General features: G+C 38.8%; 1 protein-coding gene across 1 annotated transcript in view; it reads left to right on the top strand.

Moving 5' to 3' along the window:
* Positions 1–27047, top strand: part of LOC128698518 (glutamic acid-rich protein) — a 32330-nt gene extending 5283 nt beyond the window's left edge. The window contains exons 4-17 of the mRNA XM_053790776.2: positions 1584–1758; positions 3293–3370; positions 4093–4382; positions 10980–11217; positions 12914–12997; positions 14837–14938; positions 15167–15277; positions 15440–15532; positions 18676–18754; positions 19369–19473; positions 22025–22164; positions 22696–22899; positions 23776–23942; positions 24041–27047. Of these exons, the coding sequence (XP_053646751.1) occupies positions 1584–1758; positions 3293–3370; positions 4093–4382; positions 10980–11217; positions 12914–12997; positions 14837–14938; positions 15167–15277; positions 15440–15532; positions 18676–18754; positions 19369–19473; positions 22025–22164; positions 22696–22899; positions 23776–23942; positions 24041–24104 (1930 nt within the window). The 3' untranslated portion in view covers positions 24105–27047. The remainder of the gene's footprint in view (positions 1–1583; positions 1759–3292; positions 3371–4092; positions 4383–10979; positions 11218–12913; positions 12998–14836; positions 14939–15166; positions 15278–15439; positions 15533–18675; positions 18755–19368; positions 19474–22024; positions 22165–22695; positions 22900–23775; positions 23943–24040) is intronic.
* Positions 27048–27335: the final 288 nt, after the last annotated feature.

The following is a 27335-nucleotide window of genomic DNA, read 5'->3' as shown; positions in this document are numbered from 1 at the left end:
AAATATTTTTAGGGTGAGTAATGTATACTGTATATGCATTTTTTAGTCATAGCTATATTGCTCACTTAATATATGATAGTGTAAATATGTTTTCAGGCTTTGAAAGTGAAAAGTGGCTGTGATTCACTTTACAGTGATTTTCACTTTACAGTAGTAGCGCAGAATCTAACCTGCTGTATAAGTGAGGCCTTCCTTTATTATTAAAAAAAAAAAAACAGACTCCATTTAACATTGCTTTTCACTGATGTAGTATAATATCATTTATTCAGAAGGGGTTAAATATACCTTGAGAGTCTAGGCAACTAGGTACAGTGGACCCTCGACCAACGATGGCATCGATTAACGATAAATCCGACGTGATACATTTTAACGCAAAAATTTTGCCTTGACTAGCGCTAAAAAACTCAACCAACAATATTCGTTCCATCTGAGACGCGTCCACTTCTGGCCAGTGTTTACAAGCCAGCCAGCCACAGCGATCACTTCCAAGCATACAATCGGAACATTTCATATTATCACAGCCTCTTTAGTGATTGCACCTGCAAAATAAGTCACCATGGGCCCCAAGAAAGCTTCTAGTACCGACCATACAGCAAAAAGGGTGAGAATAACTATGGATATGAAGAAAGAGATCATTGCTAAGTATGAAAGTGGAGTGCGTGTCTCCGAGCTGGCCAGGTTGTACACAAAACCCCAATCAACCATCGCTACTATTGTGGGCAAGAAAACGGCAATCAAGGAAGCTGTTCTTGCCGAAGGTGCAACTATGTTTTCGAAACTGAGATCGCAAGTACTCGAAGATGTTGAGAGACTGTTATTGGTGTGGATAAACGAAAAACAGATAGCAGGAGACAGCATCTCTCAAGCGATCATACGTGAAAAGGCTAGGAAGTTGCATGACAATTTAATTAAAAAAATGCCAGCAACTAGTGGTGATGTGAGTGAATTTAAGGCCAGCAAAGGTTGCTTTGAGAGATTTAAAGGGAAGGGAAGTAACCCTGGAAAAGGACTTGCCCCCTCAAGTCCTAATGGAAGGGGATTCCCCTTCTAAACACTAAGACCATCAACACTCTCCCCTCCTCCCATCCCATCAATCATCACCAGATCTTCAATAAAGGTAAGTGTCATGTAACTGTGCATGTCTTCTTCAGTTTGTGTGTATAAAAATTAATATTTCATGTGGTAAAAACAATTTTTTTTCATACTTTGGGGTGTCCTACACGGATTAATTTGATTTCCATTATTTCTTATGGGGAAAATTAACTTGACTAACGATAATTTTGACTAACGATGAGCTCTCAGGAACAGATTAATAGCGTTAGTCGAGGGTCCACTGTACAGTGGACCCCCGGTTTACGATCAGCTCCCAATACGACCAATTATGTAAGTGTATTTATGTAAGTGCGTTTGTATGTGTATGTTTGGGGATCTGAAATGGACTAATCTAATTCACAATATTTATTATGGGAACAAATTCGGTCAGTACTGGCACCTGAACATACTTCTGGAATGAAATAATATCGTAAACCAGGGGTCCACTGTATTTAACTTTTTTTTTTTTTTCTTTTTTTCCTAACAATTAGGTTCCGAGATGGACCAGGGGGTAGAAATCAGGGCGGCAGCTGGAACAGAGGGTCTGGCTCAGGCAGTGGCCACATGGATCGAGGTAGAGCTTCAGACTTCTACAATCCTCTTAGTCAACTGAGAGGCAAGGAGAGTGAAATTGCCATGAGCATTGTGAATGCAGTCCTGGCCTCAGTAAGTGTATTTATTCACAATTTAGAGTGGGCTATTTGGGCACTTGATTCATATAGCATGGATGCTCCTTACTCAGGATGGGGTTTTGTTCCGATGAACCCATCGCAAGTTGAAAATATGTTGAAAATAAATATAAGATTCAATAAATAAATAACTACTGTCACTGAATAATTAAATAAAAAACAATTGCTGTAACTGAATACCAGTATTGAAAAGTAAATTAATGAATACAAGTACAGTACTGAATGAATGTAAATCGTCATTGCACCATCATTAAGTTGAACTATCATAAGTCAGATCCTCGTAAAGTGAGGAGCATCTATATTTCAAAAACTGAAATATAGACATTATTACTATCATCATTATGGTAGAGCTCTTAATCCTGTAGTGGTAGTACAGCACTTGAAGAATGGGAGTTAATCTGTCTGATCCAAGGAAAAAAGTGGATTGTTGTAATTACTACTAGGGCAAGGAAAAATTCACTGGAAAATTGCTTCATAATTGCTTCAGATGGGAAATTATATGTGATGTCCATGTTTAGGAATAACCTGGACACTTGTGTTCCTGGGGAAAATTTAATAACGCTTGTAGGCAAGTGTATTAGTGGCACGCTGGGTCAGTAATTAAGATATTTTAACATAGGAAACTTAAGATTGAGGTTGTGAAGTATGTAGTGGCTGTATATATATATATTTTAAACACTGGCTGTTTCCCACCAAAGCAGGGGGGGGCCCCCCAAAAAAAAGGAAACTCACCGTCATGCACACTGTCACTGTCTTCCTAGGGGTGCGCATATATGACATTTTAGATGTCCCTCCTAACAGCAGATATCGCAAACCCATCCTTTAGAGTGCAGGCATTGTACTTCCCACCTCCAGGTGAGAGTCTGACTAACCAGTTTACCTGAATCCCTTCACAAAATATTATGTTGCTCACATATTTTTTGTTTTTTCAATGAGCTGGCTGTATTCCACCGAGGCAGGGTGACCATATAGTATATAGTTATATATTTTAATACTAAACATCTCCCACTGAGGGAGGGGTGCCTCGAAAAGGAAACACTTTCACCATCATTTACACTATCACTGTCTTGCCAGAGGTGCGCAAATATATGAAAATATACGTTGGGAGAAAACCCAGATTGGGTGAATTGAATTGCTTGCTAGGTCATTGGAGGTTGAATAGAAATAGTGGTACAGTGTGCTGAAATTGGTGGTAGCAGTTTATTTGTCAGATAACAACACAGTGTCATAACAGGTGAAAGAATTATGGTATATCAGGTTAAGCATTTACCAGCTTACCAGAGCTAGGTTGTATGCTCTATTTAATACACAAAGGATCACATGCTGGTAGTAGCTGAAGTGCTGCATAAAGTATTATGGCATAGAGGAAAGTAGTTAAGATCAGCTTTGGAAAACTACTTTATATACAAGGGTTTAGAAATAAGTAAAGTGGTTTGACTCATCGTTAATATTAATTGCTCATTCCACGGCTGTACCATATTTGACATAAACAAAACATTTTTGATACACAGTCGCAGAATTCATCTGGAGGCATTGGTCGCAGCAACTGGTATGATGGTTCTCCTAGGAAGATGAGACACATGGACTGGGTGAGTGGTAGTCCACATTATGCAAGGAATGTGGTGTCATGTTATTTTTCCCATTGTGACATGTTGCATGAGTCTGGAATGAGGTACTATCCTTATATAGCATCTGTATTTATTAATTTAGTTTACTTCTACTGTCCAACGGGATAAACTACAACCTGCTATAGTCCTGCACACCATTACTACATGCATTTCTTTCTTCTGTTTTGTTGTACACAAAATTATCACATGCCTTAGTCGTATTTTAGTACTAATACACTTGAAGCAAAGCTTATGACTTATTGATTTTCAATCTTTTATTCCCCACTGATTCATTTCAATGTCAAGCTTTGTATATAACTCGTGATCATGATACCTCGATAACTGTTTGATAAGTGTGTGATGCTGATTCTTTGTAACTTAAGGTTTTCCACGTTCTTGAAAACTTTAACAATCAGTGCTCATGATTCCTCTTTAAAATAACCTAAGGAATGTGGTAAAAGCCACTACATTGTTAAAAAAAATATTTAAATATGTCGTGCTTTCACAAAATCTGAGAGAGGTGGAAGATTGGTGTTGTGGTAGTCCCAGTATAGGTGATAGTACACTGCACTATCACCAAGCACTGCTCAGTGGGGTGAGCATCAGAGCCTTGTGTAAATATGGGATGTGTGTTCCCTCAAAGAGGCTCTGCATGGAGGTCTGTGAATGCTGCGGGATAACTGAGTGGTGAGTGTCTTCCACAGGATGGGGTGCGATCACCACCCATGCACAAGTATAACCAGCGTGACTTTCGCATAGTGAAGGGCTACAGGGGCAGCAGTGGCTATGCTAAGGCTCCTATGGATTATCGAAAGATGTCAAAATCCCAGTTAAGAAAGATTGAAATGGCCCGGCTAGAAATGCCTCAACCTGAAAAAAAGGAGAGCAAAGACAGTGAGAAAAAAGTTTCAGCAACAGAAGTAAAAGAAGGGGAGCAGGAGAGGGCCTCAGCTGAAGAGAGCGGTCCTCCTGCTGATGCTGACAGGAAACAGAGGTAAGCTCTTACACGATGTGTTGCTCTCAACCGACTCTTGTCAAACCTCTGAATTCCAAGAACATAAACTGAGTTAAGCCCACTTACTGTGGTAGTGTTGCCTAGGTAAAGCTTCTCAACCACTGTTGTGGAACATGCTTCTGGAGATTAGTAATCTCTCTCTGTCTTCAAGTGGCTCACCTGTGTGCCTCATGCATCAACATGTTGTATGTTGGTTAATTTGGAGGGGATTTACCTAGGGATTTACAAATCTGTGATTATGTGTGTGTGTTTACTGTAATCTTCCTTTACTTCACATTGAATTGATTTCTCTATAAAAAATAATAATAGTATAATTACAGCATTTCTTGACCTCTCATGATTGCCATTGTCTGATGTGTTTTCTCCGCAGAATGACCTTGTCCACAACTTGCGGTTTACAACCCTCATTCTTGGGACCATCTAATATAATACTTTATTGTGTGTTACAATTACTGTATTACAGGATATATTATAAACACTGCACAATTTTCAGGTACCTCTTTGTTCCTTTTTGGTTTAAAAACATGCCATACAATAAATATATTATTGTATACTATTATCTCAGAATGGTGTAGTGTTTCTCAGTTGAAACAGTTTTTAGCTGTAGTGGAATTAGTATAAAGTGAAGCAAAAAAAGATATTTTTGGCATTTTTATGAACTGAGCAAGTACAGTGGCACCCCGAGTTTCAAACTGCTCCCATCTCAACCAGTTATGTAAGTGTATTAGTGTACGTGCTTTTGTAAGTGTATTTTTGGGGGTCTGAAACGGACTAATCTAATTTACATTATTCCTTATGGGAACAAATTCGTTTGGTAACGGCACTTGAACAGCCTTCTGGAACGAAGAAAGTTCGAAACTCGGGTACCACTGTACATTCAAGTACTCCAGCCAAGAATTTCACATTTCATTCAGTGGGAAAGATTTGATAATTCATTCACAAATAACCCACATATTATACAAGAAACCTTAAGCAACATTTTTGTCCATACTGGCCCATTATCATATCTGAGAAATGTTAGAGGATAGATCAAAATTTTGTCTAAAATTTCCAAACTATGGAATGGGTGGGGACTGAATCCATGGTGAGTTCTAAAACTCACAGGCCAGCTGGCTGACTCTAATGATATTCTTCCAACTACGTATTGTAGTCAACTGGCAGAGTGGCTTACGCACTGGCTATGGGTTCAAATCCCATCTGTTCCTTGGTTTGTTTGCGGTCATTTTATTACTCAAATTTCCTCTATAAATAAATAAATGATCTTTATTTCTACAAGTACATATACATGGTATACAGGCCATAGCTGACATCAATGACATACTACTATATACAAAGCCCCTTGTTATGCAGAGCGTTTCGGGCAAATTAGGTCAATTTTGTCCCCAGGATGTGACCCATACCAGTTGATCAGCACCCAGGTACCCAGGTGAACAGGTGTCTTAGGGAAACATGTCCTAATGTTTCCACCCATACTGTATTTATTACAGGTTAGGTTAGGTGAGGTTTGTCAGGAAACAGGACTAGCATTTCCTGATGTGGGTCTTAGTTAGATGATGACCTGCTGTTGGAGCTTTTGGTCATTTGACCGAGACTTTCCGCTGGCTTACCCCTCCACCCCTTAAAAAATTATGGTCATAGTTACAACCATTTGGCATACTATTTATTACATTTGTATTTGACTGAGTAATTATCCTGCTGGAGACCTACTTGAGGAAAAAAGAATACATTAAATTTTTTTTTTCCTTCTCACTTGGGAAGTTTATAATATGCCAGTACATATATATATATATGCAAAACAACCACTGTGAAAGAAATAGTGAAATTCCAGATGCTCTCGTGATTTCTCATGTTATCAAGGACCTGTAATAATAGACCTATATCACCTGTTTACACACACACACACACACACACACACACACACACACACACACACACACACACACACACACGCATATGCTCACACACATGCGCACACACATGCACATGTATATGCGCGCACACGCACAGGCACACATGTACACGCATGTCGAGAGATGACCTAGTAGGAATCAGTGAAGAGGCGGGGCCAGGAGCTATGGCTCGACCCCTGCAACCACAAATAGGTGACTATACGCACACGGGGCCAAGAGCCGTGACTCGACCCCTGCAACCACAACTAGGAGAGTGTACACACACACACACACACACACACACACACACACACACACACACACACACACACACACACACACACACACACACACACACACAGTGAGTTTAAATACTCTGTTAAGGTGAACGTTATAGTGGGCAAAGATGTGCGAGTATGTTTTAATTTTTATGAACATCTGCTTGGAATTGTAGATGGCAAGGCTGCAGGAGTGGGTTTCTTTGAAGTTCTTAAGGTGTTTTTTTTTTTTTTTTTTTTTTTTTTTTTTAGATCTGAAGATGTGTTTTGAAGGTTTTTGGAGGTTTTAGTGCTCCTGAAGGTCCTGCAATGGTTCATTAGAGCTTGTGGGAGAAATGGGTAGTGCCCCACAGTAGTTTATTGAAGGTTTTATGAGAGTGGGTTAGTGCCCCATGGTGGTTTATTGAAGGTTTATGAGAGGGGGTTAGTAACCCATGGTGATTTATTGAAGGCTTTAAAAGGAAGGAGTGGTTAGTGACTCGTGTGGATTTATTGAAGACTTTGGAAGGAGAAGAGTGGTTAGTGCTCCATGGTAGTTTATTGAAAGTTAAGTAAGTTAATTAAGGCACAGGTACACACAAATACAATTATCTTGCATAGTGTAAATTATCTAAGATAACCCGAAAAAAGTCAAGACGACTTACTTCCATTGGGGTTCCTTCATGGTGTCTTTAAAACTACATTATTTTTTTTTTTATTATCACACTGGCCGATTCCCACCAAGGCAGGGTGGCCCAAAAAAGAAAAACTTTCACCATCATTCACTCCATCACTGTCTTGCCAGAAGGGTGCTTTACACTACAGTTTTTAAACTACAACATTAACACCCCTCCTTCAGAGTGCAGGCACTGTACTTCCCATCTCCAGGACTCAAGTCCGGCCTGCCGGTTTCCCTGAACCCCTTCATAAATGTTACTTTGCTCACACTCCAACAGCACGTCAAGTATTAAAAACCATTTGTCTCCATTCACTCCTATCAAACACGCTCGCGCATGCCTGCTGGAAGTCCAAGCCCCTCGCACACAAAACCTCCTTTACCCCCTCCCTCCAACCTTTCCTAGGCCGACCCCTACCCCGCCTTCCTTCCACTACAGACTGATACACTCTTGAAGTTATTCTGTTTCGCTCCATTCTCTCCACATGTCCGAACCACCTCAACAACCCTTCCTCAGCCCTCTGGACATCAGTTTTGGTAATCCCGCCACTCCTCCTAACTTCCAAACTGCGAATTCTCTGCATTATATTCACACCACACATTGCTCTCAGACATGACATCTCCACTGCCTCCAGCCTTCTCCTCGCTGCAACATTCATCACCCATGCTTCACACCCATATAAGAGCGTTGGTAAAACTATACTCTCATACATTCCCCTCTTTGCCTCCAAGGACAAAGTTCTTTGTCTCCACAGACTCCTAAGTGCACCACTCACCCTTTTTCCCTCATCAATTCTATGATTCACCTCATCTTTCATAGACCCATCCACTGACATGTCCACTCCCAAATATCTGAATACATTCACCTCCTCCATACTCTTTCCCTCCAATCTGATATCCAATCTTTCATCACCCAATCTTTTTGTTATCCTCATAACCTTACTCTTTCCTGTATTCACTTTCAATTTTTTTCTTTTGCACACCCTACCAAATTCATCCACCAATCTCTGCAACTTCTCTTCAGAATCTCCCAAGAGCACAGTGTCATCAGCAAAGAGCAACTGTGACAACTCCCACTTTGTGTGATTCTTTATCTTTTAATTCCACGCCTCTTGCCAAGACCCTTGCATTTACTTCTCTTACAACCCCATCTATAAATATATTAAACAACCACGGTGACATCACACATCCTTGTCTAAGGCCTACTTGTACTGGGAAAAAATTTCCCTCTTTCCTACATACTCTAACTTGAGCCTCACTATCCTCGTAAAAACTCTTCACTGCTTTCAGTAACCTACCTCCTACACCATACACCTGCAACATCTGCCACATTGCCCCCCTATCCACCCTGTCATACGCCTTTTCCAAATCCATAAATGCCACAAAGACCTCTTTTAGCCTTATCTAAATACTGTTCACTTATATGTTTCACTGTAAACACCTGGTCCACACACCCCCTACCTTTCCTAAAGCCTCCTTGTTCATCTGCTATCCTATTCTCCGTCTTACTCTTAATTCTTTCAATAATAACTCTACCATACACTTTGCCAGGTATACTCAACAGACTTATCCCCCTATAATTTTTGCACTCTCTTTTATCCCCTTTGCCTTTATACAAAGGAACTATGCATGCTCTCTGCCAATCCCTAGGTACCTTACCCTCTTCCATACATTTATTAAATAATTGCACCAACCACTCCAAAACTATATCCCCACCTGCTTTTAACATTTCTGTCTTTATCCCATCAATCCCGGCTGCCTTACCCCCTTTCATTTTACCTACTGCCTCACGAACTTCCCCCACACTCACAACTGGCTCTTCCTCACTCCTACAAGATGTTATTCCTCCTTGCCCTATACACGAAATCACAGCTTCCCTATCTTCATCAACATTTAACAATTCCTCAAAATATTCCCTCCATCTTCCCAATACCTCTAACTCTCCATTTAATAACTCTCCTCTCCTATTTTTAACTGACAAATCCATTTGTTCTCGAGACTTTCTTAACTTATTAATCTCACTCCAAAACTTTTTCTTATTTTCAACAAAATTTGTTGATAACATCTCACCCACTCTCTCATTTGCTCTCTTTTTACATTGCTTCACCACTCTCTTAACCTCTCTCTTTTTCTCCATATACTCTTCCCTCCTTGCATCACTTCTACTTTGTAAAAACTTCTCATATGCTAACTTTTTCTCCCTTACTACTCTCTTCACATCATCATTCCACCAATCGCTCCTCTTCCCTCCCGCACCCACTTTCCTGTAACCACAAACTTCTGCTGAACACACTAACACTACATTTTTAAACCTACTCCATACCTCTTCGACCCCATTGCCTATGCTCTCATTAGCCCATCTATCCTCCAATAGCTGTTTATATCTTACCCTAACTGCCTCCTCTTTTAGTTTATAAACCTTCACCTCTCTCTTCCCTGATGCTTCTATTCTCCTTGTATCCCATCTACCTTTTACTCTCAGTGTAGCTACAACTAGAAAGTGATCTGATATATCTGTGGCCCCTCTATAAACATGTACATCCTGAAGTCTACTCAACAGTCTTTTATCTACCAATACATAATCCAACAAACTACTGTCATTTTGCCCTACATCATATCTTGTATACTTATTTATCCTCTTTTTCTTAAAATATGTATTACCTATAACTAAACCCCTTTCTATACAGAGTTCAATCAAAGGGCTCCCATTATCATTTACACCTGGCACCCCAAACTTACCTACCACACCCTCTCTAAAAGTTTCTCCTACTTTAGCATTCAGGTCCCCTACCACAATTACTCTCTCACTTGGTTCAAAGGCTCCTATACATTCACTTAACATCTCCCAAAATCTCTCTCTCTCCTCTGCATTCCTCTCTTCTCCAGGTGCATACACGCTTATTATGACCCACTTCTCGCATCCAACCTTTACTTTAATCCACATAATTCTTGAATTTACACATTCATATTCTCTTTTCTCCTTCCATAACTGATCATTCAACATTACTGCTACCCCTTCCTTTGCTCTAACTCTCTCAGATACTCCAGATTTAATCCCATTTATTTTCCCCCACCGAAACTCCCCTACCCCCTTCAGCTTTGTTTCGCTTAGGGCCAGGACATCCAACTTCTTTTCATTCATAACATCAGCAATCATCTGTTTCTTGTCATCCGCACTACATCCACGCACATTTAAGCATCCCAGTTTTATAAAGTTTTTCTTCTTCTCTTTTTTAGTAAATGTCTACAGGAGAAGGGGTTACTAGCCCATTGCTCCCGGCATTTTAGTCGCCTCATACGACACGCATGGCTTACGGAGGAAAGATTCTTTTCCACTTCCCCATGGACAATAGAAGAAATAAAGAGGAACAAGAGCTATTTAGAAAAAGGAGAAAAACCTAGATGTATGTATATATATATGCATGTGCGTGTCTGTGAAGTGTGACCAAAGTGTAAGTAGGAGTAGCAAGATATCCCTGTTATCTAGCGTGTTTATGAGACAGAAAAAGAAACCAGCAATCCTACCATCATGCAAAACAGTTACAGGTTTCTGTTTCACAGTCATCTGGCAGGACGGTAGTACTTCCCTGGGTGGTTGCTGTCTACCAACCTACTACCTACATGTGTACATTTTATTACTCAGGAATATAGGAGGTAGCCAGTATTTACTCGAGGTTTGTGAATGTCATAGTGGTTTTTCAACCATATTCAGAGAATGTATTTTTGTGCATCACTAACAGTGTAATTTTCACAGTGACTCTGCTGATGCATCTGAAAAGGAAGTGGATGCAGATGATGCTGAGATGAAAGATGTAGAGTTAGAAGACAAAGAGGAGATCAGACAAGAAGAGGGGCAGCAGCTCGAAGAGGAAGAAGGGCAGCAGATCAAGCAGGAAGAGAAGCAGCAGATCAATGAAGAGAAGCAGCAGGTTAAACAGGAGAGGCAACATACCAAGCAAGAGAACAGCAAAACACTGAGTCAGGAAGATGAGGTAATGGAAACACCACAAATACTCCATGTGCCTGTAATGGCCATCAGTTCATGTAGTTCTATTTTATTTTTGTGTTCGTGTGAATTATATTTGTTTTTCAAGACAGATAAAGGTGGTGGTAAGTACAGTTCCTGCACTCTGAAGAAGGGGTGGAGATTTTGTAGGCATAAGCATGCCTACAGGCATGTAGTTAGTATTTGTGGTTATTCAACTACCCTCATATGATAAAGAAAGCATGGGTGGTGAATGTTGCAACAAGGAGAAGGCTGGAGACAGTGGAGATGTAGTGTCTGAGGGCAATGTGTGGTGTGAATATAATGCAGAGAATTTGTAGTTTGGAAATTAGAAGGAGGTGCAAGATTACCAAAGCTATTATCCAGAGGGCTGAGGAGGGGTTGTTGAGGTGGGTCAGACATGTCGAGAGGATGTAACAAAATAGAATGATTTCAAGAGAGTATAAATCTGTAGTGGAGGGAAGGCGGGGTAGAGGTTGGCCTAGGAAAGGTTGGGGGGAGGGGGTAAAGGAGGTTGTGTGTGTGAAGGGCTTGGACTTCTGGCAAACATGCGTAAGTGTGTTAGGAGCAAATGGAGACAGATGGTTTTTAGGACTTGACGTGCTATTGGAGTGTGAGCAGGGTAATATTTATGAAGGGATTCAGAGAAACCGGCAGGCTGGACTTAAGTCCTGGAGATGGGAATTACAGTGTCTGCACTCTGAAGGAAGGGTATTAATGTTGCCGTTTTATAACTAGTATAAGCGTGCTTCTGGCAAGACAGTGATGGAGTGAATGATGGTGAAAATTTTTCTTTTTCAGGCCACCCTACCTTGGTGGGAAATGGCTGATGTGTTAATAAGTAAATAAATAAAAGAAACTTGTTGGTTAGTCATCTAAGACAAGGTTCAACTCGAGCCTTCTAGTCATGACTGGGTGCAGGATCCTAATTCATTTTTTATGTTGCCAAGCTCCAGAAAATCATTATAATTATGATTGTTGGTTTCTTAGCAGGTGAAACACATCAAGTTTGATGACAGCAGTCCCTTCATAGGCTAAAAGTGTTATTTGACTGACTATTCCAGTCTTCATCTTCTTTATCCTAAAAAGTTAGCTCCAACTCTCTCTCTAATCACAAACAGTGATTTCACAGCAGTTGTATGATGGTTAGTGGACTCCTACTAGTCCTATATCAGGTAGTGAGAGCCAGCAATTTTACTCTGTTTCTTCCTCATACTCAGTTACTGTATCACACTTATTGCCCTGTTTCACAGATGTCAGGAACTGTTTTGAGGGAAATTTTTATCTTTCCATACTACCTCATCACTTCCAAACATTAATGTTGTATAGATATATTACTAGATCTGCTAACATATTAAAGTCTAATTTTCTTTCAGAAAATGGGATAGATGTAATAGAGAAGTAGTACTTTTATTTCACACTCCTGGTGCAACTTTGTGCTTTATTTTTTTTTAATTTATTACATTATAAGTTTTTTAAAGATGCTGTAATTACAGTTCTTGACATGCCATTCTTTATGTCTAGTGTGTATGGGATTATTTAATTTGCCAACCCCATTACTGTATCCACGTATTCAAACTTGTGCATACTGGGTGTATACATCTCTGTGCACTGCATACAGTTGTATAAGAAATCCATCTCGACTGCCTTCTAATCCATGGCTTATGCTTGTGTTGTTTCAGGGTCAGGAAGACACCAGTGTCATCATTCCTCGAGCAACTCTGATGTGCCACATGTGTGATATGACTAAATTTCCAAATACTAAGGTAAGTGCTAGCATGTCGCACATTGTGTGAGAAGGTATAATGAAAGAAACATCGTGCATGTGTATATTTTAAGTTAAAGTATAGATGAGAGAGACTTCCTTTGATGAAAATTTGAGATTATTCAAAAGTCAATCTTCTGTGGAATGCAGTGGTGTAGACAGATCTTTTTGTAAAGAATCTTGAAGTCTGTAGCATGCCTATTCTTCATATTTATTTAAAGTGCATTTCATCTAATTACCTGAGATTATATTCCTTTAATATTCAAAGGTTTTCCTGGTTAAAAGAGTTTAGGTAGTGGGTTGGTAGAAGTGAATGTTTTCAGATATTTGGGAGTTGACTTGTCAGCAGATGGGTTTATGAAGGATGAAGTAAACCATTAAATTGATGAAGGTAAAAAGGTGAGTGGTGCATTGAGGTATCTGGAGACAAAGAACGTTATTCATGGAGGCAAAGAAGGTAATGTACGAGAGTATAGTGGTACCAACACTCTTATATGGGTGTGAAGCATGGGTTGTAAATGCTGCAGTGAGGAGGCAGCTAGAGGCATTGAAGATGTCGTGTCTAAGGGCAATGTGTGGTGTAAATATTATGCAGAGAATTCATAGTGTGGAAATTAGGAGGTGTGGAGTTACTAAAAGTATTGGTCAGAGGGCTAAAGAGGGGTTGTTGAGGTGGTTTGGTCATTTAGACAAAATGGAACAAAGTAGAATGACTTGGAGAGTGTATACATCTATTGGGGAAGGAAGGCGGGGTAGGGGTCATCCTCGAAAAGGTTGGAGGGAGGGGGTAAAGGAGATTTTGTGGGCAAGGGGCTTGGACTTCTAGTATGCATGCGTGAGCATGTTAGATAGGAGTGAATGGAGACAAATGGTTTTTGGGACCTGTTGAGCTGTTGGAGTGTGAGCAGGGTAATATTTTGTGAAGGTATTCAGGAAAACCAGTTAGCTGGACTTGAGTCCTGGAAATGGGAAGTACAGTGTCTGCACTTGAAAGGAGGGGTTTAGGATATTGGCAGTTTGGAGGAACATCTAAACTATCATATCTGAGCACCTCTGCAAAGACAGTGATTATGTATAAGTGATGGTGAAAGTGTTGAAAGATGAAAGTTTTTTCTTTTGTTTTTGAGTTTTTCTTTTTGGGTCGCCCTGCCTCGGTGGGAAATGGGCCAACGTGTTAAAAAAAAAAAAAAAGCAATAGCATTTATTATGATTCTGTTAAAAGATTGTAGATTTTATTCAACCATTGTCAAGTTCTTTGTATGAGTTTACCTAGTAAGTTCAGTGGTGGCTAATTTCTTCATCAGCTTCTGACAATTTCATGCAAAAGCTGTATAAACTTCACTTCTCATAGGAGTTCCTTGATGCTTGTGAGGGGATCTTAATGCAAGGAATTGAACCTAATTACCATCGAATCTTCCAGGTGCTGCATGACCCCTACAGGCTCTGTTCTTCCCCAAAATATAATAATATCCTTCCTCCATAAGCCATGTTTGTCGTAAGAGGTGACTACAATGCCGGCAGCAAGGGGCTAGTACTCCTCCTGTATAAATTACTAAATGGAAAAAGAAGTGTTTCTTTATTTGGGTCACCCTACCTCAGTGGAAGATGGACTGCATGTTAAAAAATGTATAATAAAAATAATAGAAGAATAATGTATAAGCTTAAAGCATAAAGTTGTTGTTCCTTGGTGTATCATGTTACATGTTTGAGGGATTTGTCCTCAATACAGTATTTTGCATATTGCAGAAAAATTACCACCAAGATAGCCAGTATGTAGTCAGGTCTGTGACTAGGGTTGTATGTTCGTAGAGTAGTTACATTATGTATTTACATGTGACAGGCATACCTGAGTCATCTGGAAAGCAAAAACCACGAGATGATGGCTCGTACGTTCCACAACCGCAATGGTGCCCTTGTTGATGTGTTGATGGCCGATTCCAGGGTATGTAATTTTTCACCCTTTTGTTGTACTTGTTTGTCTATACTGTGAATGTCATTTTGTTAGGTTAAGCAGTAATGTGCAACTTTTATCAATTCTAAATATAACGTTTTAGTGTAAAAATAAATCTTGGTCAGAAATTTTGCTTAAAATACTGTTTTGAAGAACTAAACTCTTGCCTTCTAATACAGTGTATCAATACTCATTAAGTTCCATTGCAACGCATCACAGTTGGTATGCATGAGGATGCCCAAGAAGAGGTCTGGTTATAGTCACTGCCCAGCATGTCACTTTCCTACGAACACCAGTATCCAGGAGCACTTCCAGACCACCGAACACACGGTCAGTGAGACGCTACCCTCATGAGCTTTGTCTGTAACATACGAATAGTTCAGGTGACGGTGGTGAGGAAAGTTTATATCTTGTATAAGTTAGCCAGAAACTAGGAGTATTATATTGTGTTTATGAATGCTCTTGTTGATAAGTGATTTATTTATTTCTTAGCTGGTGAGTCAATTCTCGAGGGTCAGGTGCTGCAGCAATAGGTACAATCGAATGATCCTGGAGGAACACCGCCTTTCCTTACGTCACCTGAAGGTAAGACTTATTTGCATTGCTTCTAGTGTGGCAGTTTCTATATTGTTTTGTGAATTGTTGGTTATAAACTTTGTGTTTTGTGTTAATTGTTAAAATTTCTATATTGATACACTTGTCAACATAATTTGTATTATCCTTCATTTATATATATTTGTTATGTGTTTTATATTTGGTATATGTGTAATATGTATTTTTTGTTTGTATTAATGTTCAATTAAGTCTGCCTAAAATGCTCTTATGTAACCAGTAGCTTTCTCTAATGTATGGAATAAATGTTTTTTTTTTTTTTTTTTTTTCAACAAGTCGGCCGTCTCCCACCGAGGCAGGGTGACCCAAAAAAAAAGAAAGAAAATCCCCAAAAAGAAAATACTTTCATCATCATTCAACACTTTCACCACACTCACACATTATCACTGCTTTTGCAGAGGTGCTCAGAATAAATGTACCCTAATTTATAACAAAAAAAAAGAAAGAAAATCCCCAAAAAGAAAATACTTTCATCATCATTCAACACTTTCACCACACTCACACATTATCACTGCTTTTGCAGAGGTGCTCAGAATAAATGTACCCTAATTTATAACAATTTTGTATTTTTTAAATTTTTTCTTTTTTTAGTTTTATTCCGTAACTATTTTTTGCAGAGGTAAATCTGATATCAAAAAGTAAAGAATTTGTTAACACATCAGCCATTTCCCAAAAAGAAACATTTACTATGGATTTCATCATAGTTATCTTCCTGAAAGTATATGGAAGTCATGACCCAGTGATGCACCAGATAGTAACATACACACAGTGATGCACCAGATAGTAACAGACACAGTGATGCACCAGATAGTAACATAGACCCAGTGATGCACCAGATAGTAAGATAGACCAGTGATGCACCAGATAGTAACATAGGCCCAGTGATGCACCAGATAGTAACATAGACCCAGTGATGCACCAGATAGTAACATAGACCCAGTGATGCACCAGATTGTAAGATAGACCCAGTGATGCACCAGATAGTAACATAGCCCCAGTGATACACCACATAGTAACATAGACCCAGTGATGCATCAGATAGTAACATAGACCCAGTGATGCACCAGATAGTAACATAGGCCCAGTGATGCACCAGATAGTAACATAGGCCCAGTGATGCACCACATAGTAACATAGACCCAGTGATGCACCACATAGTAACATAGACCCAGTGATGCACCAGATAGTAACATAGACCCAGTGATGCACCAGATAGTAACATAGGCCCAGTGATGCACCAGATAGTAACATAGGCCCAGTGATGCACCATATAGTAAGATAGACCCAGTGATGCACCAGATAGTAACATAGACCCAGTGATGCACCAGATAGTAAGATAGACCAGTGATGCACCAGATAGTAACATAGACCCAGTGATGCCCCAGATAGTAACATAGACCCAGTGATGCACCAGATAGTAATATAGACCCAGTGATGCACCAGATAGTAACATAGACCCAGTGATGCACCAGATAGTAACATAGACCCAGTGATGCACCAGATAGTAACATAGACCCAGTGATGCACCAGATAATAACATAGCCCCAGTGATGCACCAGATAGTAAGATAGACCCAGTGATGCACCACATAGTAACATAGAGCCAGTGATGCACCAGATAGTAACATAGACCCAGTGATGCACCAGATAGTAACATAGGCCCAGTGATGCACCAGATAGTGACATAGGCCCAGTGATGCACCAGATAGTAAGATAGACCCAGTGATGCACCACATAGTAACATAGACCCAGTGATGCACCAGATAGTAACATAGACCCAGTGATGCACCAGATAGTAACATAGGCCCAGTGATGCACCAGATAGTAAGATAGACCCAGTGATGCACCAGATAGTAACATAGGCCCAGTGATGCACCAGATAGTAAGATAGACCAGTGATGCACCACATAGTAACATAGACCCAGTGATGCACCACATAGTAACATAGGCCCAGTGATGCACCAGATAGTAACATAGGCCCAGTGATGCACCAGATAGTAACATAGACCCAGTGATGCACCAGATAGTAACATAGACCCAGTGATGCACCAGATAGTAACATAGGCCCAGTGATGCACCAGATAGTAACACAGAGTACTGACTGATACACAAATAACTCGCATGTAGAAGAGAAAAACTCACGACAACATTTCGGTCCAGCTTGAACCATTAACTAGTCACACACTGATTGATATTCTAAAGTGCAAGCTCTTGGGGAGTCTTCGTTTTATCTTTGCACAGAGAAAGCTGTTTGTTGTAGTCAGCCTTGATGCAGTGACTCCCACACAATACAGTACCAGCATCCTGTAATTTTTTTTCATTCCCAAATTCTATAGTTTTTTTCCAAAAAAACTAGTGTCATAGGGGTTCTTAAAGGAGATTTGAGGGTTGAAGGTAGACACACTAGTTGGATGGTAACGATATATATTGTCAGACTGTGATAATGGGAGATGGAGCCCAGCCTGCCGTGTCACTGCCTTGCTGGATGTTATACGCCGACTGAGGCCGAGGTAGCTCGCCTCACACTCAAGCTGTATCCCGTGACATCATACAGTCACAGGCCTAAGGGATCTTCTATATAAAGCACATGGATGATACTATAATGCTCAGCTAATCTATACAACACATGTAAGGGGATTCAGCAACTATGCTGACACTAGAATAGAGTTAGAGATGATATACATTTTTTTTTTGTTTTTCTTTTTTTTTTTTTCCTTTTTTACTATGTCAGGATGATATATGCACAAGGTCAACTGAAACTCTAAGTATACTGTACTGTATACAGTATTTATATATATGCATAAATAATTATGTATACAGTGCAGCAGTACCTGAAACATTTAGTTCAGGAATTTACTGACTTGTTTGATTCCATTTCCTTGAGTGAGTTTTGCAGCCTTTGACTTCTTAGGCTGTACTCTGTCTGCAGTCTTCTTTGTCCTTCCCCAAGCTTCATAACTTTGCACTTGGGATTACACTCCAGGAGCCTGGTAGATATCAATCTGGACAGGCTTGCAGCCTGTCCAGATTGATATCTACCAGGAATATTTGAATATTTGAAGGTCATACATTTGCACTAGATTGGCATTTTTTTGACTGACATTTGTCTTCCCACAGAACCAGTGGGACATAGAGCAGGAGACCCAGAAGAAAATTCAGAAGGAAGAAGAGAAAGAGAGAGAGAGATTAGAAAGTGGTAAGTATAGCTAGAGAAGTGAAGAAAAGATAGATAATGGCCAGAGGAAAGGTCAAGTACTACAGTGGTATAAACCTTGGTAACTGATACTGACGAATTGGTTTAAAAGACACGTGAGCAAGCACTAGGACATATTTATTTGGAAGGGAGCAAGGGGCTAATAACTCTTCCTATATAAATTACTATATGTAAAAAGAAAAACTTTTGTTTTTCCTTTTAGGTCACCCTGCCTCAGTGGGAGATGGCCAGTGCGTTGAAAAAAAAAAAAAATATTCATTAGAAAACGTTTGGGTGCTAGGACCATGATCACTTCATTAAAATGACAGAGTGGGGTGTGAGTGACATTTTTCAGGTCACTATACATAGCTTATGCCCTTCTCTCTGCCTATATATACTGTCTTTTTAATCTCTGTGCATTAGAAATGATCAAGGTCCCAGAATTGAAATGTTTTCTGATAAATATGTCCTAGTGTTTGCTCACATGTCCTTTTAAGCCAAGTACTACAGTATGTGCAGCTAAAATATGTTGTTGGTTTAGCAGTTGTGGATGAATCAGTATCACAGTTAAGACTATAGGACCTTACAGTCATGCAATTGTTTTGTATTCACAACAGATGCATCATTCCACAAAGAGGTTTACAGTCTCAAGACGTCAAACAACTGCGAGGAGGAGCTGACGCCAGCCACTTTACCCCCATATGATCCTGATAAATTTATAGGTAAACTGGACAACATACAAGTTATTTTGCTAAATCAACATACAAGCTTAAAGGTTTAATGCCTAAATGAAAAATTAAGTACAGTTTCTGTTGTACATTAACCCTTTGGGGGTTGGCAGGTCCTCTCAGAGACTTGTTCTCAGGGTCAGCCAAATTTAAAAAAAAAATAAAAAAAATTTTTTCTTATGAAAAGATAGAGAATCTTTTCCCAATCATAATGACACCAAAAGTATGAAATTTGATGGAAAACTTAGGGAAATATGCTCTCGCGAAGTTAGTGGTCTCAGCGATGTTTACGCATCGGCAATTTTGCCCACTTTGAGCCGTATTTTCGGCCAATTCCAGTGTACTAGTCAACAAAAATCATAACGATATTGCTAGAACTCCATTTTTTCTATCGAATGAGTACAAGAAACCACCCATTTACCAATTTCAACTATCCAATACAGTGGTCAGAATTTAGCAATTTTGCCAATTTTACACAAATTTCAAAAGATGCCAATTTCCGAAGAGAGTCCAGAATAAACAAGAAAGACATTCCTGGCACTAAAATAACATTTCCTCTGTTCATTAGTCACGTTCCCACACCCCTCTTACATTCTTTTGCTTTCCACTTTGAATTTTTATTCTCACAAAAAAAAAAAAATAGAAGATTTACTGTTATGCAGTCTACTGCATTAGTGTAGAAATGATATAAATAATATCAGCGCACTTGTGAAAGAATATTAGACTCACCAGTTGACGTGTATTGGACGCTTGGCATGATTTGTTTACTTTTGATCTTTGGTAAAAATCGAACATTTCTGCTACTTTGAGCTCAGTTTCGAGGTAATTTTCATTGTAAAACCAGTCAAAATCTTCTTAATTTCTGTAATATGTCTTCCATTCTATAAAATGAGACCAGGAAAACTAGAATACAACAATAAATACCATACGAAAATACAGTGCAAAGTCGCTGTTTTAATCCAAAAACACGGTCAGTTTTTTTTTCTCATTATGCACTGTGTGCTGCATAATTTTTTTTTTATACTGTGCACACTGACCACATAGACCCATTCTTTCATATGTAGGCCTACCAGCTTTCTCTCGCTAGATATGACGGCGCTAGAATTTATGCGTACTAGTATGTCAAAAACCCCTGCTCGTAAGCCGTACTAGTACGCCTGAAACCCCGAAAGGGTTAATATTATATCTGTGGGTTTACAGCAGTTCAACTACATCAGTTTGTATTACTGTATGTCTTTATCATTTGCAATAATGATAAGGAAAGCTATGCAATGCACATGAATCTCCTATGTTTTCTCTTGTTTAAACATCATAATACAGTATGTGTTTGGGCCATTTCTTATATTTTTACATATTAGTGTAATTAATACAGCATGTTGATGAGGGTAATGAAAGATTGGATATCAGATTGGAAGGAGGAAGTGAAAGTGTTCAGATATATGGGAAGGGACTTTTTGGCAGATGGGTCTGCAAAAGATGGGGGTGAGCCATAGAATTGATGGGGGTTGGAGAAGGTGGGTGGTGCATTGAGGGATCTGTGGAGGCAACGAATATTGTACTTGGATGCAAAAAGGGAAGTGTATGAGAGTATCATGGTACCAACACACTTATATGGGTGTGAAGCTTGGGTTGTGAATGTTGCAGAAAGGAGGAGGCTGGAGGCATAGAGATGTCATGTCTGAGGGCAATGTGTGATGTAAACATTATGCAGAGAATTCATAGTTTGGAGATTAGGAGGCACAGGGTTTCTAAAAGTATTATCCAGAGGCTTTTGAGGTGGTTCGGACACTCGGGATGGAAGAAAATAGGATGACTTGGAGAAAGTATAAATCTGTAATGGAAGGAAGGTGGGGTAGGGGTTGGCCTAGGAATGGTTGTGGGAATGGGCTAAAGGAGGTTCTGTGTGCAAGGGACTTGGACTTCCAGCAAGTGTGCATAAACATATAGGTAGGAGCGAGTGGAGGCAAATAGTTTTTATGTGCTGTCGGAGTAAGCAATGGAACATTTATGAAATGATTCAAGGAAATCAGTTAATCAAACTTGTCTTGGAGGTGTTAAGTACAGTGCCTGCAATCTGAAGGAGCAGTGAAGATATACAGTGGAACCTCAAATATTGAACTTTCTTCGGTCCAGAAGTCTGTTCAAGTGCCTTTACCGAATGAATTTATTCCCATCAGGAATAATGTAAATTAGATTAGTCCATTTCAGACCCTTAAAAATGCACTTATAAAAGCACTTACAAAAATACACTTACATAATTGGTTGTGTTGGGAGCAGTTCGATTTTTGAGGTTCCACTGTATTGCAGTTTTTGTACTGTAGTTTTGGCATGCCTCTGGCAAGACAGTGATGGAGTGAGTGATGATGAAAGTGTTTGTTTCTTCTTTTTTGGGTCACCTCATCTCTATGGGTAATGGCCAGTGTGTTAAATTACTTCCCATTGTTTTCTCTTCAAAAAAAAAAAAAAAAAAAAAATTCTAAAATCAACTTATTTTGTGTTTACATCTTTCTTTACATATTTTCTCACCATCTAAATGATTTTTCAGGTTTGAACTATCTTTACAAAGAAAAACTGTATCGCTGTGATCTGTGCCGAAGCGAATTACGAAATCCCAAGCACACAGAGTACCACTTCCGCTCTATTGATCACTACTACAACCTGTGTCGACATCTCACCGAAGAGGAGGTGCGTACTTTGTATGGTGTACTCATGAAGATAAAGAATTTCAATACTGTTCAATAATAATATACACCTACCATCCGACTTACGACCTGCTCGACTTACGACCACTCGACTTACGACCGTGTTTTTTATGCCAAATTTTTGGGAAATAAACAACTATTTGTGTTGTACACAGTGTTTATCCTAAACCTTACAGTATAAAATACAGTACTAACAACATAAAAAGTAAAGTAAAACATGAAATACCAAAATAAAACAATAAAATAAAGTCATTACAAAAGTGTTTTGTTGATATTCAGTAGTAAAGTGCGACTTACGACCATTTCGACTTACGACCGGTTTCTCGGAACCGAACTCGGTCGTAAGTCGGATGGTAGGTGTATGTGCATATAGACAAGACAGTGATAGTGTGAATGGTGGTTGTGAAAGTGTTTCTTTTTCGTGTCACCCTACCGAGGTAGGGTGACACGAAAAAGAAACACTCATTCAGGCAATAATGTAAATTTTACTTAGAATTTGTATTTTCATTTTAAGGAAAAGAAAGAACTGGAAAGAAAGAAATTAGAAGTAACTAACAAGGAGCAAGAAGAATTGAAGACCAGAGAAAATAATGGTGACGAAAATGATAGCTGTGAGGACATGAACAACATGGAGACTGTGGACGAGGCTCTGGAAGATGCTGACATGGATGCTCAAGCTGGTGGTTCCCATGCACAAGTCTCTGCTGATGACAAAAATGTATATGGTGATGCTGTGTTATGAAATATCAATGTGTAATTTTGAGTCTGTTAGTGTCTCTTGAAAGTAGCTTACTTCATACCTCTTGACTTTAAATCGTAATAACACGATAGCAAACAAATCATGGAATGTACTGGCCTGTGAGTTTTAAGATTCACTTGCCATGGGTTCAAATCCCACCTGTTCCATGATCTGTACCTGTTAATATAGAAATCCTAGGCAGTTAGGATGTTAAATAATAGTTTCTTAACTATAAAACATATTCTCAGCTGTGTTCCACAGGATGGTGGTATTGACGTGTGTATCCTTGTTGCAGTGTTGTATTTTCCTAGCCTAAGAGTCAATCCACTTTTAGTAGCTAAAATAAGAGCCCATAAATAACAGCTAAAATAGCTCAATATTGAAATTTTGCATTGAGAAAAACAAATTTGTGTTTGCCATGTGCTGGAGTGTTGATTGTGGCCACACACCAATATCCAACACTAATTCTGTTTATATTAATGTTCATTTAAAGACGATTAATAACGAGTGTAAGTATTTCATAAGTAATACTGTAGTGTACTTATCTGATGGATCTGTGTCTGTTCGAAAGTGACGATCCATGCACTTGGGTAAGGCTAGTGAGCTGTGCACTTGGGTAAGGCTGGTGATCTGTGCACTTGTGTAAGGCTGGTGATCTGTGCACTTGGGTAAGGCTAGTGAGCTGTGCACTTGGGTAAGGCTGGTGATCTGTGCACATGGGTAAGGCTGGACTTAGGCAGGGACTTAGGCGGGGGTATTTGGGTGCCAGGATACAAAGTGTAGTAGCAACAAAGCCATGTTTTAATTTGCATTTGTGGACTGTAAATGTATTGTAATAATCTTTGTCTGTTTTAGGAAGGTGCTTCATCATCAGCAGACACTACTAGAGGCTTGGAGAGAAGTTCAGATAATCAAAAGCAGTTGCAGCAGGAGAATGAAGAGGAGCAGTGTGCAGGAAGTGGAAACAATCAGGAGGAAGCAGATGATGGAGAAGACATGGTTCTTCATACAAAAACTGATGTGTGAGCTATTTTAAAAAGTTAAATGGAATATTGTAATGTTATTTACAACTTGGTCTTCATTGACAGCTCTATTTATAATTTTGTGTATCTCTTAACAGAGGTGATGATGAAGAGGTCATGGATGAAGAAGGTTTGGACTATGAACCTGGTGTTGGAGTCTAGTAGGAGGATACCATTAAGGCTGAAGGTTTAGACTGTGAACAAGGAGTCAGAATCTAGTAGGAGGGTACTAGTGGAACTTGATGAAATGATTGTCTTCAACAGTGAGAGAGAGCCATGCAGTGTTCTTATATCTTCCTTCATCATTGTCTAGATTGTGCTGCAATGCACTGCTGTTCTTAACAACAAGCACCATTGTATATTTTACTCAAACTTGAACCTTTCCTAACTGAACTGGGTATAATAAATGCAATAACCTATCATACATTGATAAATTAGAGAGAGAGAGAGAGAGATGGCTTTTTTTGTGAAGGCTTTGGACAATAGTGTTAGTATAGCATGTCATAGATTTTTCCCTTCTTAGCAGGCCCAGCATCCATTATGAGTTACCTTCTCAACTACAACATCTCTTGAGACAACTCAGTGACTTCACAAACCTGAGTGAATTTAAATTGTGTTGAATTTTTCAGCTGGTAAAGTTTTCTGCAGTGTGAGTCTTAAGAAATGCTGTATTAACATCTCATCAGTGAAATTTAGTGAATTTATTTATTTTATAATTTTACTAGAAGAATATATGCTTATTTTAATTTTGTTATGAATGTGATTTATAAAATCATGTGTAAGTGATTTTGTTAATCCAGGCAGTTAATTACAAAAGTTAATTTTTATTGATTTTTATTTTTCAGCAGAATGCATTTTTGTTTACTAAGCGGAAGATGAAAAACCTCGTATAGCCGTACTTCCATATTTGTTTAGAATTCAATGTATATTTTCTCTTTGTGAAATTTTCATGATTATCCATAACTAAGCACCACCTTTGATTCACGATACTGTATGTGGATGCTCATAAAGTGTTTTCACCTTTCCTATCTTCATTATTATTTTCTCTCTTGTGTGGAACGAACGGTAATTATTGTGTCAGAGGGCATCATTTGTTCTCTTATATGATGTGGAACAAATAGTAATTATGTTTGAGGAACATTATCTTGCACTCAGTGGTAAATTCTGTAGCACAGATATCCACATAAGAGTACAAAGATGTTTCCTTCACTGTTACTTGTAAGTACAGTACTGTGAAAGTCTTAGAACTTAATACAATTTAATCCGAATAACAAAGAATGAGTGTTAATATTTTCAGTTCAAGATGAATGCAGGCCAAATATGTATTTAAAAATTAAAAGTGAATGACAGGTGCACAAAGCTCCAAAAGAAATCAAAATATTTTATCCTAAGTAAAACTGTCCATGTATCTTAGGTTGACATCAGTAATGTTGTCTCTTGCAGCTTTAATAGGAGAGCAGCCTCTAGAATACGTAAGCCTATTTAGTGTGGGGCTATAGTCTGACTGTGTCACCCAACAATAACCCCACTATGATCAAGTCGCTGCGTGGAATGCAACTTTCAACTCTTGATATTACCATGTAGCCATTGAAAGAAATCCAGTAGTATCCTCAGTCATAAGGATAACAATATAGGTGTTTTGCTTTATTTAGTAGATGTGTTTCAGGCCCATGGCAGCTGTTTTGCACTCGGTCAGGTCATCAACACTTAATTCCGCATAATAAGAATCTACGTATATGTTTTGTGACCCCACACTGATTGCATAAGGCAAATGTGCATCACACACAAGGAACTGCCTATAGTAATAGAACATCACATATAGCGAATACACATAAAGTAATGAAACCTGCATGTTTAACATGCTTGAGACAGTAATCTTGAATTTTAATGTAAAGTGTTTCAAAAGGATAGGAAGCTAGTTCATGAAAGGAGATTATAATCAATCTATTTTGCAAAATCTTGAAATAAATGTGGGGCAAAACCCAAGTCACTGTTCTCTACATGTGTGGATATGTAAATCTAAATGGTTAGATTGTCACCACTTTTTTTTTTATTATGTTTTAGAAATGCTAATGATTGTGCTTCCTGCTCAACGTATGTTAGTTCTGTGATTGAAATATAAATCTTGTCATTTTCCAATAAAATTCAGGGGACCTTTTGAACCAAACATATTAAATATGCACTGAAAATATATGGACAACAGTAGCTGGGGAGTATACTACGTATACAGTATTTAATAAAGAATTTTTGAAAGTAAGGATGTTGATTGTAAAGGTTTTTGTTTCAGCTAAATATTCCCTTATTTTATGTAATAAATGTTTATCATATATCACAGAATAGTAAAGATTGCAACATATACTGTCAACTACTGAAGACTTAAGACTCATTACATGTTCTGATGTTCCTATTGTATTTAGTATTTTTGTCAGTGATTTGCTTCATTTTTCTGAAGTGCACAAGTTATTTTTGCTGTCAAGACCCCATAGTTGACATTATATTCATAGTTGACATTATATTCATGGGGAAACGCTAAGCCTATTAAGTTTATGCAGCTCCTGGGGAATGGAGGTAATCAATTTGATGTGAGGAATGGGAAGGCAGCTCCCATTCCATAGATCAAGAACCCTTCACTAGCATCAAGGTGCCTCTAAATAGTAGTTGACAGAGTTCATGTTTTACCATATCTTAATTTTCATGTGTAAATCAGTTATGAGAAAGCTTAGCATCACAGCCAAAGGTGATTATCAGTTGTAAGAAACCGAACATCACAGCTGGCAGGAGATCTGGCTAGTAAATGTACGATCACGTACATTGAAAATTTTTTCCAGGCAGATTTGTATTTGTTATGTTTCAACTCGAGGATTGTGATAGTTAACCCTTGTGCCTAGATGTAAACAGGAATCTCACTGGTTGCTGTACATAATTAAGCTGCAGCAATGACACTTGAAGACTATGCTTGTTATAACTTATAACTGTCTTCTGCAAACGTGGGTTTAGCAAGTGTCGTTGAATGTGGTACTGTAATTTATTATAAGTGATCGAGGTCTTTTTTAAATTTACTCATTTTCTGAACTCCTTTTATGAAAAATAAATAAGACAAATTTTCATCTTTTATCATACCCTTGATTATCATGTGAAAGTTGGTAAGAATTAATAAACAAAGTCAATGCAGGCTGGCACATCTGAAAAGGTATTCTAATAGATTTGAAACTGATAAACATTAGATGGGATGGAGCTGTATAGTCCTTGTGGCTTAGCACTTCTTTTTTGATTATAATAATTAGATGGGATGGAGTCATCAGGTGTACTCTTTCTGGGCAGCCACATTTTTTGTAGTGGGGAAATGAGCTTCTGCAGATGCCATAGACACCAGGTTGGGCTTCCCAAGCCCCA

This window comes from Cherax quadricarinatus, chromosome 88 (assembly GCF_038502225.1).
Source record: "Cherax quadricarinatus isolate ZL_2023a chromosome 88, ASM3850222v1, whole genome shotgun sequence".
Taxonomy (NCBI): Eukaryota; Metazoa; Arthropoda; class Malacostraca; order Decapoda; family Parastacidae; genus Cherax; species Cherax quadricarinatus.
This window is presented reverse-complemented; position numbering and strand designations above follow the sequence as displayed.